General features: G+C 35.5%; 1 protein-coding gene across 1 annotated transcript in view; it reads right to left on the minus strand.

The window, feature by feature from the left end:
• Positions 1-103: 103 nt before the first annotated feature.
• The window catches only part of LOC117105420 (E3 ubiquitin-protein ligase HACE1-like), a 31741-nt gene continuing 14447 nt past the window's right edge, over positions 104-17397 (minus strand). The window contains exons 12-24 of the mRNA XM_033246547.1: positions 16695-17173; positions 16122-16190; positions 15291-15481; positions 14702-14799; positions 13937-14024; positions 13520-13669; positions 13356-13417; positions 12957-13091; positions 11614-11745; positions 9688-9786; positions 7105-7175; positions 3692-3805; positions 104-3422 (exon numbers count right to left, since the gene is read on the minus strand). Of these exons, the coding sequence (XP_033102438.1) occupies positions 3320-3422; positions 3692-3805; positions 7105-7175; positions 9688-9786; positions 11614-11745; positions 12957-13091; positions 13356-13417; positions 13520-13669; positions 13937-14024; positions 14702-14799; positions 15291-15481; positions 16122-16190; positions 16695-17173 (1791 nt within the window). The 3' untranslated portion in view covers positions 104-3319. The remainder of the gene's footprint in view (positions 3423-3691; positions 3806-7104; positions 7176-9687; positions 9787-11613; positions 11746-12956; positions 13092-13355; positions 13418-13519; positions 13670-13936; positions 14025-14701; positions 14800-15290; positions 15482-16121; positions 16191-16694; positions 17174-17397) is intronic.

A 17397-nucleotide genomic window follows, 5' to 3' on the forward strand; every position in this document is an offset into this window, starting at 1 on the left:
AATATAGGCTGTTTTATCAAAAAAGAATAAAGGTGACAGAGAGCAAATGAGAAATACTTATAAAACTGTAAAATGATTGGTCTATTTATCTATGCATACTGAGTATCTACAATAATAAAGAACCAAGGGTGTTAATTGCAGAGACTAGTCAAATAAACTATCCATTGTATTGGCCAGCACTACACAGAAAAGATGGTTATTTCAAAGAAATGGATCATATATATACCTACTCATTGCCATCGCCAGATCAAGATATTGGCACGAGAGAATGTGGCATGCACATACATAGTGTAAACGTCTAATCATGTCGTATGTAGGCCTGATAATATTGAAGGATTACTAAATATGTTTAGAATTCAAGACACGTTTACTTGTATTTCCAGGAGTGTAATTTTATGTTATTTTTTTTTAAGTGACAAAAGATATACATAAGAGAAAGCAAAAAAAGACTCAGAGATATATTTGTAGAGCATTTGCGCTCCATCACCCTCAACGCACCAGTCTTCTTATAGCTCTACACTTCAACGATAATCATATGACGTTAAAATGCATAGAAGGTCTAACTGGTATTGAGCATTGCAACTCATCTGAACTAATCCTAACGGTTAGAAGAACGTATTATTTATCAACCAGGTAGGCCTACTCTGAAGTCACATTGACTTTACGTCTCATTCATTGCCTTCAGATATTGAATAGCCTTATCTAATAATTTACATGGATATTATTATTAGCATTTAATTTATTATTCTTATTATAAGCAGTGTCTATTTGCTTCATATTATTTTGTATGTATTTTTTTTTTATCTTTTGTTAGGTAGGCCTAAGTAAACTTATCCTCGCAATAGGCGTGTTATCACTTTCATCAGCTGTCTTAAGTTCTATTTTTACCAATATTGGATTTCTGCCCAGTTGTCTTTGCAAGAATATTATTCCTAAATGACTGAAGTTGAATTAGAAGCCTGTTCCGCGACGAGGGGAAGTAGTCGTGGTCGGGCGTCGCTCAAAACCATAGAAAGTGGTCCAAGGGCGAAGCCCCGAAAATATGACAATTAAGGTGTTACAGTGGCTTATATAGTGGCAACTAATTGATTTTGTTTAAATGTATGAATTTAATATTTATTGCTTACATTTATATGATTATGAATATTCATTGATACATTTTAAAACTATATTTGATGTTTAATGAAAAAAAAATGAAAATTGTGTATAAATTTTATTAAGACAAAATATTATGAGAAGTGTGTATGAATTTTAATAAGACACATAAATATGTAATGAGAATAAAAATACTGTTTATATACCATTGTCTCAATTGGCACTATTGTTATTGTAACGTACATTTTATACAGTATAAACTTATGAAAGGAGACAATTTCACTTTGCTAGTGTTTCAGCTAGTTAATTATACAGTGCACCCTCTTTAGAGAACTTTCTAAGTCATTAACACGCAAAAAATATACAACACATTGTTGCCATGAAAGACAGCAATAAATTATGTTAATAAAACAAATACTACAGTACTTGACTTACAAGAAAAAGAAATAAATAAAACGTGTATAGTCAGCAGCACCAAAAGAAGAGCAAACAAGGTCCCTATAGGCACTCAGACCACTGATGTGATAAATTAAATAAAGTGTCTTCTGCATTGAACGAATATATATTTTTTCATCTGGAGAGGTTTTTATTGCCGATGGATGTGCTGTCTTTTGTCGGGTGTCTAGAGCTGGGTCCCTCCTGTTCCTTACTCGAGACGACGTCGTTGTCTTTCGCAGTGCATGGTAGTAGAGGACTAACGGAGTACTTATACTGATCTGCACATGCACTTTTGGAACTGTTTTTAGTTTAAGTACCATATTTTAAGTCAAAATTATTTACTGCTTGTTTATCTTTTCTTGATGTAAAGCGCATTACAACTTGTTGTTGCGGAATGCACTACAGAAGAATGGAATTATTATTTATATTATTATAAACCCTCCTGCCCTGTCACTCTACCCCTCTGAGCCCCTACATTCCATTCATAAAATATTTTCCTCCACAGAATATTGGCTAATATTTGTTTTAAAACCTAAAAGGTCATACGTTCCAGGGGCTTCGCCTACCGCACACCTTACACCTTGTCACTTAAAACACAAACCCAGTAAAAGGCTCGGGCACCAGGGTATAAACAACAGGAAAAAATCCATCTATTTCCAATTCTCTAATGGTTAAAATTTGACAACTAAACATTTAAAAAGGCTGTAGCTATATGGTGACGACATAAATAATAATAATTGTCGACTAATGCGCTTTACATTATTACCCCCTGTCACTGGATCAAGGACATGGAACGCAACACTCATGCCCCATAATGTTGCAGCTGTAATCAGCGCATGGTTGGTTGTGTTTGAACCTACCAGGTACCCACTTGTAGTCCTGGGTGGAAAGAGACAACCGTAGATAAAGTGCCTTGCCCAAGGACACAAGCGACTTGCACAGCAAGAGTTTCGAGCCACAACCGAAGCGCCACGGGCACCTTTGCATCTCCAGAGTCCATAGTCGTTTTCAGCAGTACTGTACTTGGTTTACTGTCTAACATATAAATATATATCCATTTTATTTTATTACACTATCACTGACTGCATTTCTATTACACTTGTATAAATTTATCTAATATATAACTCTATAAAACTCAATATTTAACACTTCAAGATACAGACAAACCTGGCTGCTATCAAATTATGAAAGTCTTCAAAACTAATTAACTACTGTATAATCATTAAACATTATATATGTATTCAGTCTTAACTGAAGACACTAGAGGGCAGCAAACCATTGCCTAAAGCAGTGGAGATTGATAGGAAAGAAGAATCCATTACTGTATGGTATATAGGCCTACATTTTGATTTGTCAAACATTGACAAACAGCCACTTACAATCTGCTGGTCTAGGAGAAGTGGCTACAAGGTAATCCCACCTCCCTTTCTATAGTGGTACACTAGTACAGGTCTCTCTTTCCTTAAAGACCCCTCCAAATAAAGACCACCTTCAATTACAGACCACTTTTCTGCGGTCCCAAATTAACAACTGTCTTTTTTCTTTACTATTCTAATTAGAAACCAAAGTCCTAGAAGTGGCCTTTAATTTGAGGGAGACCTGTAATTGACCTAGTCAATATTACCATATAGTCATATAGAATACAAAGAAATAATAGTGAATTACAGCCTTGGTTAAGAGAGTGGCTCTAATAGACTACATCACTGGTTATCAAGGCTACTTGGAATGAATGGTAAGTGTATGTCCAACACGAATAATAATTTTTAATGGTGTCAACTTGAAGGCATTAAGCCATGCCATATCCCTGACTTCCACAACGAAGAGCAACAAGCAGGCGATCCTTCAGCTCTTCTTTACTCTTGTATTCTGGTAGCTTCAACATGTTCACACTAAAGCAAAAAAAAATAATTTCATGAAATGAAAACAAGGGATACCACATTATCACGATAAGAATATAGCAGACAACAAACAAAAACTAAATAAGACCAATTTTATTTTTTTTTTATGATTGCAGATTACTAAAATGTTATAGAGACATTATAGACTAAGCTTGATGACCATACTCAATAAAACAATAAAAAATACAAATAATACATGAGACATTCATGATTTTGGAGATGGTCCTTTATAGATGAATCGTAATAGAGGAAGCTATTACCATGTGCTTGTGGTAGGAAGGACGTTAAACTGATAGTTCATAGCAGAGATGTTGAATTTAGTAATTCCACTCCCTCCGATGAGATGTGAAAATCCACCATGCGGTACACGTGAGCTGAAAGGAAATTAAATGATCTTAAGAAGTAAGCATATCCAAGGAAAATTGTTGATTAATAGTTGATTTATACCTGAATTGCATCAAATTTACAATTAAAAATTCCATAAACTAAAAAGACCAAGCAATAAAAAATAACTCAATAATTCAATACCCACAAAATACAATTTGGATTACAATTTTCAGATACAAAGTTATTAATAATAATTAAATATAATAAAACGAAGTACAAATGAAGACACAAAAAAAAAAGAAGAGAAATATTAAAATTGGGGTAAAAGGAATACAAAGCATGAAAGAACATAAAAATGTGTGAAAATACACAAAATAAGATTAACTTAAAAAAAAATTGCAGACCACACAAATGGTACAAATACTTTTCACATTTTATTTCAGTTGATTGACATGTACACATTTAATTAATATTAAAAATAAAAACAAACTGTGACATAGGAGAGTGCTGTTTTTGCCATTAATACTCACTCAGTAGGTTCCCAAATATTTGCAAAAAATATTCAAAAGTGATTCGGGTAGGAAGGGAAAAAACAATCTCCTCTTAACTAGCCTGGTGTAATAACCACTACCTTTTTGAGCTTGCGATTAGTGACCAGCGGTGAATTTGATCCCCAAATAGCAGTGGGTACTGCAATGCTATTCAGTACAATAATACATCAGGTGGGCAAAAACATCACTCCTAGGATATTTCCCTGGTGCAAATTGTAACATGTACTGTAGTATTTATGACCATAAATGATTGCCAAAAATTACATATGTGGCAAAGACAAGTCAAACCAGTCACTGGTCGCAAAAATTGATTCTTAGTTATTAATACAGGGTAACAGTAAAAGGGTGATGTAAAATGGTCGAAGACATTTCCGTATGAATTACAAGTGTTCAAACATTTTCTTCTATGTACCATGACGTCGGCGCTCATGGTTTTCCACAACACTCAGTTTTTTGTTTTTCTCAGCAATCTTGCTCTTTCACTTCTTGCTGACTTGCTGTAAACTGCTCAGCCATCCATTTGCTAATGTTATTCAAGTAAGTCAACCGTTGCCTTCCTCTGCTTCTCTTTCCTTGATGCACCCCGTAAAGGTTAGATTTTTCCAGACCTTCCTTCCTCATGTTCCAAAAACTCAAGCTGTCTCTTTCTGATCATCGGCATCACTCTCATTACAGTTCCTAATTTCTTTAAAACGTCCTCATTTGTAACATGCTCTGTCCATGATACTCTCAACATTCGTCGATAAAACCACATTTCAGCTGCTTCAAGTCTTTTCTTCATCTGTGCTGATATTGTCCAGCACTCGCTACTGTATAAAAGACTAGTCACTACATAACAGGCTAATACTCTCTTCTTTGTTTCTATTGCTAGCTTTCAATCCTTCAAAATTTTAGCCAATTTCTGAAATGCATCTTTAGCTATTGCTATACGTCTTCAAATATCTGAATCGCACTTTCCATCCTCTGTTAACACACTACCAAAACAGTTTATTTTGTGGACCTTGATTTTGACGTCGCTGATCTATAAATCACACCTTGGGCTGTCTCTTTTGCTTAAGACCATACATTCTGTCTTTTTACAATTGATGGTCAGTCCTTTCTTCCTGCTTTCATCAACTAGTTTCTCCAGCAGTTCTTTTAACTTTTCCTCTGTATCTGCGATCAGTACAATATCATCTGCGTAGCGCACGTTTTTGATGTTACGTCCACCGATCACAAAACCTGACAAATCCTCTAATTCTCTTAAGATCATTTCGGTATACAAATTAAATAAGTCTGGTGACAGAACACATCCCTGTCGTACTCCTCTGTCTATTTTGATGTATTCACTAAATGCATTCTCAATTTTCATAAATGCTGTTTGTTCCCAATACAAATTGCGGATTAGTCGTATATATTTGCCATGTATATCTAACCGTTCTAACATACCTAGTAGTCCTTCATGTTGTACCTTGTCAAATGCCTTTGGGTAGTCGAAACACAGGAATAGCTCTTTCTGCATTTCATTTGCTCTCTGTGACATTCTTCTGATCATAAAAATTGCATTTCTTGTTCCTGTGTCCTCCAGAAAACCACACTGTTCTTTAACTATTTCCGGTCGTATTCTGCTGTGAGCCCTATTTAGTAGAACTCTCAGTGTTAACTTTATTACATGGCTCATTAGGCTGATTGTTCGATGCATTTTGCATTCATTTGAACCTGGTTTCTTTGAAATGCTATAAAGATTAATACTTACTTAAATTCTCTGGTATTTCTCCACTATTGTATACTTCATTTATCACCTTTTCAATTCCAAAATCTTCCAGTGCTGTCAGCATCTCTATGACAATCTCATCTGGTCCTGCTACCCTGTTCCTTCTCATTTTGACCATTGGTGTTAGTACTTCAGATTTCAGGATCTTAGGTCCATCCATGCATTTATTTATTGTGGGTTTCTCTCCTCTGTTGTCATGAAATAATTCTCAGATGTATTCAATCAAATCATTCCTGCCTTCGATTTAATGCATCCGGATGAAGAGCATACACTTTTCCTACTATTTCTTTTATCTTCTTATGCATACCACCTGGGTCTGTGTTCTTCACCTTTTCCATCTCTTCACATTTTTCATTTAACCATTCCCCTTTTGCTTGTCTACATTTCTGTTCTTGTCCAGTCTTCTGTACTCTATACTGTATCTCTGGTACACCTGTTGCTTTTCTTTCATTAGGTCAAGTATTTCACTTGTCATCCACTTACATTTTGCTTGTCTCTTTCTTTGGGATAACATCCTTTGCCGACGACACTAATGCTTCTATTAATGTGTTCCACTTTGATTCTTCAACATCTGCTACAGCCTCCAACTGCAATTGTGTATGCCTCCTTGCAAATGGGGTCATTATGGAGTTTTTCATACTGCAGTTTTGGTCTGGCCTTTAGTTTTTTCAGTTTCTGTAACCTTACCATCAGTTTACATATCACTGGAACATGGTCCTTTCCGCAATCAGCGCCTGGGTATGTCTTAGAGCTGTTTAAAGAACACTATTTGATAAATCAGCCTTTAAAGTTTCTCAGGCAGAAACCATCACAAAATCGTTAAAAATTTATGTTTTAACATTGAAAAAGGGGAAAATAACAACATAGCCTGATTTATAGATATATAACGATTAGTTTAGTGCCATAAAACAGATTTCAACAATTTTGACATTCCAGCATGTTTTGGCCATTATCTCAGAAACACGATTTGCGACAAGTGACTGGTTTGGCTTGTCTTTCCAACATATTAATTAATTAATATTGTTAATTATTTCAAACTAACCTCCCTGTAGAAAACTGCAAAAGAAGAACACGTTCTTCTGGTGACATTTCAGAAACAACCTCCCAAAACCACTGCAAGCATAATAAATTATTAGTCAAACTTAATACTTTGTAACATCTTGTCTAAAATGCAAGCCATTAGCATTCTTACCATATAACTGAAAACAGAAATATGCATTATACCAGTGGTGTAATGCTGGGGCCAAGGTCCCTGTGTCTTTCTGAGATTGGGGCCCTTTTAGGCCCGTAACCAGTGGGGATCGGGGATCGGGGATCGGACGATCCCCCCACAGAATAGGGAGTTCCGCTCTACTAAACCAACACAAAACACAACTTCATAAGTGCGATTTATGCACTTCTGTACTATAATGACAGATCCGATAGGGTGTGATATAAATACAATATTTTAATTTTGACCATTAACCATTAATGTGGATTTATTGTTTAGTGTGTATATATACCGTATAGTCTGCATCCTGATTCTAAGTTGTTACTCTATCCACACTATTCTATTTTGTACATCCAATAGCTCAATTTATAGAAAGAATACTATACTTAGTTAATGCCCTTGAATCATGGAAACATATCGGGAATATGTACAACTTCTGTTGTTTTCATAACATTTTACGTCATTGTTTTTGCATTGCAAATTATTGCTATAAATTAGTAGTAATTCAACTGTAACTCATTCTTAGGCCAATTAGATTATAATTACAAAGACTCTATGTTACGTCACCATGGAATCTACAATGCGTTTTTTTTTTTCAAACATCTATGTCATCACTGAATCTATGTCATCATCATTGGAGTGTAGTTGAATAGCTCAGTGGTTAAGGTGCTTGTCTCTGATCTCAAGGTCCTGGGTTCAATTCCTGTCACGACAGGACTTTTTCTCATGACAAAAACAACTCCACTCCCAAGCCTCCTAAAGAGACATTACATTACAGGTATTTCATTTATTTAAAGAGGGCCCCTGAATATTAGTTGACATTGTAGGATACGCTGGAAGGGTCACCCTCTATAAATATGGTTTTAAAAGAAAATAGTACGCAATCATGCCAAAAACCCCTATGAGGGGGATAATTAAGGGGACAATTTCACAATTTTGGTCAGTGTCTCCTGAAAAGTGGTACAGGGGTACCCCTATGTAGGGGACACCCCTATTAAGTGGACACTTTTTTTGGGTCCCGAGGGTGTCCCTTAATAGGGGTTCTACTGTATATCGGTTTGGTTTTCTCATGTATTGTGTCAGCTAATGACCATGCTTTATAAATAATAAAGGCTGCTATTGTGTATAAATGGTTTATAATTTGGTTATGCTCATTGTACTTTGAAACTCCGAGTGTTATTGTACTTAAATTGCCTTCAACACTTGGGTCTAAATGATATTTAGCCAACATTAGTTGATAAGCCTATGACATGCACTGTAGTTTTTATGTGCGACTATACTCCAAAGACGTTCTGCACAGTAAAGGAAGATGATGATGTAAATATGATCCTATCTGTAGACTACTACATTTGATCTACTAACAATATTGCATGGTATATCTACTGCCGATTAATTCATGAAAATTATTTCCTTTGAATGCAGCTCAAACACACCAGAAGAGCATTTTGAATTAAAGGTGGAAGGTCATGGTTTTTAACATTATTCGAGAGAACCCATGGACCCCAAAAGTTCCAGTCAGATTGAAAAATATCCTCCCAATTGCGAAAGCTGGTTATGGGCCTGCTTTTTCGGTTGTGGTTGTGGGATTTAGATGTGCTTTTATCATATTATTAATCATGTCTGTCATTGTATTATAAATGATTGTAACGACGAAATAAATGACATCAGTGGCAGATCTAGTAGGAATTTGAAATAGAGGGGGTGGAGGGAGGGACCGTACCACCTCAGCGCCAACATGGTTGGGGCTGAGGTAAGAAATTTTATAATTATAGCATCTCTGGATATGGTACAGGTGTGTCCTCCACATTCGATGTCAGAGACACATTATGCTGTTATGTATCAACAAAGCCCTTTAGTGTGAGACTGGTCAGCCTGCTAGACTGAGGACCCTATGGGTAGGGCCTCTTCAGGGCTCACAGGAGTCATGGGCACTGCAGACCGCCGCACGAGAAGGCATAGGCATTACACCACTGCATTATATGTTAGGAAATAAATGACCAAAACAATTGTCATTTAAAACTTGTGTTTCATAAGGGGATAATACGGGTCAGTATGGTAATCAAACGTTTAACGTGCTCACAATGCTAGCATTTTTCACTTCACTAATCAGATTTGATATTAATGTGCAATGTGAAACTATGCATGCATTGTGTATATCTGGATGGGTCTGCATAAATTAAGTAGTTTTAAGGAATGAGTGATGTAGAAAGAAACTGGTGCAATGATCAGTGGGGCACCAATGGCAGGTTAGGGGAACAACTAACCCCTGCCTTGACCTCACACCACTGGATTTAGCTCCCTTAGGAATACTCATAGTGGCAATGACGATGACAACAATAATAGGCCAAAAATAATGATATATATGAAATAGCATTACAACTACAATTAATATAGAGTTCACAAATTGGGTAATACCTTGACTACATCGCTGGTTGTGTCAAATTGATCATTGTAAACTGTGTTAGCCTTCCAGTCATCTACATCAATTGATGGTAGTCCAGAAAGTAACAATTCCTATAAAAAAAAAAAACAATTTAAAGCTCGATCAGAATTCTCTATTAATATTCACATGACATTTCACCTCTATTCCTCTCTACGCATATTTGTTAAATTATTGTTAATTTTGTCCAGAAAGTAGCAATTCCTATAAAAACAAAAACAATTTAAAGCCCGATCAGAATTCTATTAATATTTACATAATGATATTTCACCTCTATTCCTCTCTACGCATATTTGTTAAATTGTTGTTAATTTATATTCTAACTCGGTACACTGGTGGGATTGAAAGATGCAGCTTTACTCCAAAACTGAAACACATTCAGGTTTTGTATCAATGTAAATATGCCGCCAAAGAATAGAGATAGAAGATTAGAAATAAAAGAGAGCTTAATACTGTTTGAAAATGTGTCACACCACTTATTGTTCTTATTAAGCACAAAATATGCATTCTCCTTTTAATATCCTCTTTGATGCCAAAAACTCACTGGCCTATTTTGATTCAAGGTGGAAGACACAACCCTTTGACAAATTTGTTTGTGCCTAAATATCTAATCTTTGCTTTAAAATTTATAATTTCAGACTGCAAAATTGTATTTAATAATAATAATAATATTATAAAGAATTTCTATATTACCTTTCCAAAAAAATTGATCAAAGCGCTTTACAATCTTCTTACAAACAAGTGAGTTTTAAGAACTTTTTTAAATGCTTCCAAAGAATTTGATTCTAATATCTTTTGGAAAATCATTTCATGAGGCAAAAGTCCCCATTAGCAGAAATGGTCCATAGTGAGCTGTCTGATAGTTGAGAGTGAGCTGTCAAATGGTCCAAAGGGAGCTGTTAGCAGCTCCATAAACTTAACTTTAATTGGTTTTAAGGGTCCATTGGGAGTTAACAAGAGAGTCCTGCCAGCAACATATAGCCATTGGAATGTAAACAACAATCAATCACTCACTTCATCTCATGGGCTTCAGTGGCAATAAATAATTTAAGAACCCTTCGCTATTCAACAAACCAGCAGGATGTATAACCCGGGTTTTTGCCAAAGGCCGGGTGCCATGGACCAGTTCTGTTAATGGCCAGAAATGCAGCATGTTTCAAAAACTAGGCCAGATTTAAAAAAGCATTTTAGCCAGACGCCCGTCTCACAAGACAGTTCTCTAACCTAGTGCGATCACTTTCAGACCTAAGGCCACCTCTACCACATTTATAGGTATTAATAAATCTTTCAGATAACCAGGTGCTTGATTAATCACACAATTAAAACATGTTAATAAAACCTTAAATACAATTCTGCTCTTTACAAGTAGCCAATGTAATTCATTTAGCAGAGGTATTGCACAAATGGACATATTAACTTGAAAAAATTAGTCTGGCCGGACAGTTCTGAAGCCTCTTTAAACGTGACATGTTTTTTGTAGAAATCCCAACTAATAGTGAATTACAGTAATTCAATCGTGATAAAACCGATGACCTTGTGGCTTCAGTACAAGCTTTACTATCAAGAAATTTGCGAATTTTTGATAATCCCCTCAAATGAAAATTAACAGTACGGCAGATAGAATCAACATGGGACGTCATATTAAGATTAGGGTCAAATATTACACCAAGATTTCTGACAAAAACATATGACATGCCTAAATATGGTCATAGTGACATCACATCATGACTATATATGGGCATACAAGAGTTGATAGTCTGGACAGAACTTAAGAGAATGGCTAAAACTTCTGTCACCTCCATCATCTCTCGCATCTATGGCTCTGCTTATAGATTGATCATAAACCTTTACTCGTAGGCTATACTGTATGGCTCTACTCGTATGCTATACTCATCACTCACCAATTCATACTCATTGAATAACTGGAGTAGAGGTGGTGAGATGAATTCACTGAAGCCTTTCAGGAAGCTGTCAATCTGTGGTTGGATGGCTCTAGTCATGCGGAGTTCAGTAACAAGCTGGACGTACTCTTGCTGAGGATTGAAAAGTGAATGTGACTCATTTGTCTATTATTTACTCTCATAATGTGAGCACATGTTGTCTTAAAAAGGTAATAATTGAGGCATGTCGTGGTGAAATGGTTAAGTTGTCGCACAGGCCAGTAGTAAATAAATGAGCTATAAAATATGGGAGCTCAAAAAATGGCTTAAAATCCAATTTTGTTTTTCATTATAGACCAACAGTTAATGTCTTATTAATCATGTCCCAAAGCATTAGTTCTTGAAATGGTCAACAAATTTGTTTATTTAACTTTATTTTGATAGTTAATTCTGTTAAACAATGTATGCACAAATAACTTTGAAAGGCAATTACTCAAAATCATGTTTATCTTGACACTAAGAGTGCTGTACATTCAGTTTATAATAACTCACGCTTGGAATGTCCAATTTTAATGAATGACCCCTTACTTGAAAGATTACATACTCAGGTATCTGACAATACTAATAACTTGAATTTTTTGCTACAACTTAGCCATTTTGCCACAACTTGCCTCAATTTAGATAGGTAGTTTGACAAAAACAAATATACCAGGGCTTTAGTAATGTCACTGGAATACATGCATACTCTGCTCCCTGGAGAAAATTCCTTAATATTGCAGATGGTAATCAAAATATTTTGTGTTTGAACTCCTAAGTGTGGAGAGAAAAGATAAAGTGGATGGCCCAAGAACACAACTGAAATGCACAGCGAGGGATTGAACCCGCAACCTCAAGGTTTAGAAGCTGAACTGCAACCGCTGTTCCACACCACTTCATTCTTTCTCTCTTCACCAATGAGATGTGGTTGAAGTGATAATGATTTTTGTTGGAGAATGAGAAAATGATTGGTAATTTAGAAATGGAAATGGGAGGTAGAAATGGAAAGGTAACCAAACAACATTAAAGCCATGCTCCGGAGCCCAAAAAAATGTTTTGATATTGTACAACTGGTTTTTCTAAGACACAAAAATGTGAATGAAGTGAAATACAGATTTTTGAATATTTAAAAACTGGGGGAGATGAGGAAAAAGGGTGGTTACACCTCATTTTCCGCTAAGTTTCTAAATATTGTATTCAAAAATCTTAACTATTCACAAGCTTTTCTTTAAACACCCTCTTTGAGTTTTACGTTGTGAAACATATCCAAAAATTGTTTTCCTTTAAAGCCTGACTTTAAAAATATTGTGATATAGGCCTAGGCCTACCTTGTTAGAGTTTGTCACAGTTATACTGCTTCCTCCGGGCTTTAGTTCTACTTCTTGAAGTACACCAAATGCATCTGTCTGCACTGAGAAGGTAAGCTCTAATCCAATATTGTCAATGTTGTTATCAAGTATCCACTAAAATTGAAAAGAACAAAACGCAATATTAAAATCAGATTAAATTTTATTTGTCCGATATGGAAATAACTTTAAATTTAAATTGATCTATAGATATTTTTCCACTCTGAACCCATCATTTGATAGTAATATAACAATGTAGTGGTTTCATTTTAGTCTGTACTAGTTGATTCTAGTCTATTACAGTTCATTTTAGTCTATACTGGTTCTTTCTACTCTGTGCTAATGTAGCTCATTTTGTCTATTATACCAGTTTACACTGACCTGAAGATTTTTGGCATATTCTGGGTCAAGAGAACCTACATCCTTATAGTTCACCGGAATACCTGAAAAAAAAAACAATAGATAATTATTCCAAATTAATACTCTATTTGTGTTGAGCTTGTACCAAAAATATCTAAAAAATACCATTGCAGCCCAAAACTCACCCAGAAGATGCTTGTAGAAAGATCGTGTGAAGTAGGCATCAATAAGCTGATGGTGATAAAGTGCCAAACCCAACACATATCCAGCAAAATGAAAGAAATTCAAGTGATCTGGATTCACAGATGAGTTACTGTTAGGCTGAAAGGTAGCACCTAAAAAGAATACATGGTAAAAATAATGTATTGTGTGTGACTATGGTAATGTAATGTATGTGATCTTTATTGACGATATCAGTAATTTTGGGATTAAAATGAATTACATACTTGGAGATTATTACGACCAGACAAACAGAAGGTCCATTTTTTTTTATTATACATCACTCATCAAAGTAAAATATTTAAAACATGGCAGTAAAATAGAATGACTAGCTGGGTATCTAGGCATGAGCTGGGGACAAATTTGTTGGAAGGGTAACATACCATCTGCTGAAGGGGTGAAGAGTGCATAGTCAGGATTGAGAATTTCTTTTGATAGTATGTCGAACCATTCACGCACAAGTCCTTGCCCCTACAGATAAAAAAAACCATAGAAATATAATATGTACAACGTAAAGGTAAAAGTCAAAACCTGAAACTCTGAGCTCATAGGACAGAATGCCCATCTCTCTTTCTAATGGCATTTGGGCCAGACTGTGCCAGGCTGTGGAGGTTCACCAGTCCTCCTGCATAGCAAGTCTGTTTTACCTTCCAAGTATATGCCGGTACTCATTTATACTGCTGGGTAGAGAGAGGCAAACATATATAAAGCAACTTGCACAGCGAAGGATTCAAACCCCCGAAATCAAGGTTGAGAGTCCTAGCCACAATATTTGCAGACAACCGCTTCCACCAACATGTAATACCATGTGGTGTGGCTAAGGTGGGAGTGGACTCCCTTTTGTGGACTTTGAAAACCCTTCTAAAATTTCTAGTGGCACCACTTCATGAACCAAAGGATCCACTGATTATACGTAAATAGAATATGAGTATGGTGACTCCGAAAAATGACAGACGTGAGGCCATAGTTGATTCTACGTTTCGTTCTTTATTGGAACAGTGTCAAGAATGAAATTTCTCCTTCACAGAAATGACAAACTTTTTTCTGCACAATAGTTGGCCTGAGACTACCACTAGCAACACTTCATCAATAATTTGTATGAGACAGGTATTAACTGTCTTTTAGCTAAAGTTGTGAAAACAACTCACAACTCCCATCTCTCCAGAGAAGTTGACTGCGATGGATTTCTTCAAATTCTTGGTGCCGGCCTTCTTAACTTCACTACAACTACTTGTAAAAAGGTCATCTGCAAAAAAACATTACAAATTTTAAAACATACTTTAAATATTATTCATACATTGTTTCTAATTGCACCATTTCACACACTGATCGGGGCCCACCATTGTTTGCTGATGTAGAATGTTTCAAATTTATTTGCTTTGCTCTGTTTTCTACTTAAGTTTGACATTAGTTTTGCTCCTTGCGCGGCCTAGATGGGAGTTGTTAGTCCACTAAATAGTATGTTAACCAACCAATCAATCAATCAATCAATCAATCAATCAATCAAGTCAATCAATCTCTTTATTCATGTAGTATCTTATTTTATTGCGAGTTAATTTTCTTTTTACTACTATTTTTCAAATACATTCAATACTATTACTTATAACTTTATTATAATTGTAAGTATTGTCATATCCTCTTTGTTAATATTTTAACTGACACTGTCACTATCAAAGTCATCATCATCATCATTGTCATCACTAATAGTATCTATACCAAAAAAGATAATTCACTAACCCCTTTTAACATAAATAATGTCAGTTGGGGGCCGATTAATTGATTCCTCTTCTTCCCTGGTGCGGAGGTTCTCGTAAAACCAATCAACTCGGTCGCTGAAAGGCTGGGCTTGGATTATTGTGAGGAAACGTGCCATCAACTCGGGACACTCCAACAGAAAATTAAAGTAATTAAAAATTACTTTAGGATTTCTTCAAATCAAGAAATAAATAATCATTAAGAAATGATAAACTATGAAAGTAAATATAATACATAAAACAATTTCAGTTTTCATGAATTTGCATTTTTCATCAATTGAGCTGTTTACAAAGATAATTCTTTTTAAACTAACATAAAAGCTCAAACATTTATCTCTATTTCTTCGTTGAAATAAGAATATAACATAATTCGAGTGAACGATATACTGACACCCCAAAATTTTGAAAAAAAAAAAAAAAAAAACTTTCTGGATTGCTCATTCAAAAACTTTAAATTGCTTGACCATTCAGCATGTCAAATGGTCAAGTGGTTAAAGAATGGACGCTGCAATGTACAGCCATACTATTTGCACTGGTTCAATCGGCATGCTCACCAATTGTTCTGGTGGTGGAACAAGTCCTTTCGGATAAGGCGTGAATGCCCCTTTCTTGACTAGGTACCTCAGACACAAAAAGACCTTTAAGGGAGAAGCAGGATATTGTAATAAGCTAATCCACATTTCGAAGGCTTTGAAACTTCAGTATAAAGCTCTACATTATATTACATACCTTAATATCTTTGGTGGGCATGATGATTTATAATGTAGGTTACATAATGCAATTAATATTTTATATAGTAGTCATCCTTACTCACTTTGTAACAAAGAATTTCAAAACAGCATCATGTCGACAGACGAACTCTATAAATCGAGGAGGAGTCATACTGTGATGAGAAAAAAAAAACAACCATAATCTACAATGCTGCAGTGAGTAATCAGCATACTGGTCTTGGGGCTGTAGGTGTAGCAAACTAAGGCTGGGTGGTAGACATTTAAGTGTAGGTGGATATGGGTGATGACATTGGCAAATTCTAATTAATAATAAGATTAGATTTGAAGGATGGAAGGGTTAATGAAGGCAGGTGAAAAGACATGAAATTAGCTTTATTCTGGGTAAAACCTCCAAGGCTGGGTGGCCCTAAAAAACCTCCGCCCACCATAACTACATCCTTGTGGTTTTTTTTAATCTATCAGGGACCCACTTATGCTCTTGTGTGGCTTAAAAAAAAAACCAAAAAAAAAAACAATATTCTTGAGTGGATAGGGATAACATTGATAAAGTGGCTCGCTCGAGACTTGAACCCCTGATTTTTGTATTAGAAGTACTGTACACTGTTTCACCAGTATGTCATATGCTTATCTACAAAACTGTCATTTTACTGCCTTACCTCTGTCTCATTTGAGTGGAGCAGGTGGTATAGAAGGCCTGTATCACAGCACAAACACGATCAGAAGTAATTAGTAAAGTCTCGCTTTCCTTCACAGTATCTGAGGACAGAGACCGTATTATTGATTTTCTGGAGAGCTCTATGATCTTCTTATCATCCAGACTTCCTTCTTTGAGAATGATGTCAAATTCACCAGATGTGCCTGTCTTTACATCAGATTTTGTGCCTAGTTTTAAACAATCATCTTCTGGTTTATGATCCTTTTCAACTTTACAATAACCATCATCGGATTTTTGAATGTGGTTGCTGCATTCTGTTGTCTTCTTACCTACAATATCTTGTTTCTCTTCTGAAGGAATACCAGAGACATTTGATGTGATACAAGAATGAGTTTCTGTGTTCTGGAGAGGTAGTTTTTTAAGTTCACTGGCCATCAGAAGAAGCCACTGCTCTAGTGTATTCCAAAGTGCTTCCAATGGCTATAGGAAATCAACCAAATTGTGAGTGACAAATTTAATAATTGACAAAAATAACTGATAAAAGATGAGTCATCAATTCATAATGAAACAACGAAAATGCAAAAGGTAAAAAACAAAAATGATCAATATGGACTTTTCTATTAATCATGGAGATGATCTAAGATGAACAAAGTTACTTATTCGATATTTTTTGTTTACATTGTTTTTTTTCTTTGGTATTGAAT

This window comes from Anneissia japonica, unplaced genomic scaffold, assembly GCF_011630105.1.
Source record: "Anneissia japonica isolate Jap-2015-1 unplaced genomic scaffold, ASM1163010v1 scaffold1875_len173011_cov181, whole genome shotgun sequence".
Classification (NCBI taxonomy): Eukaryota; Metazoa; Echinodermata; class Crinoidea; order Comatulida; family Comatulidae; genus Anneissia; species Anneissia japonica.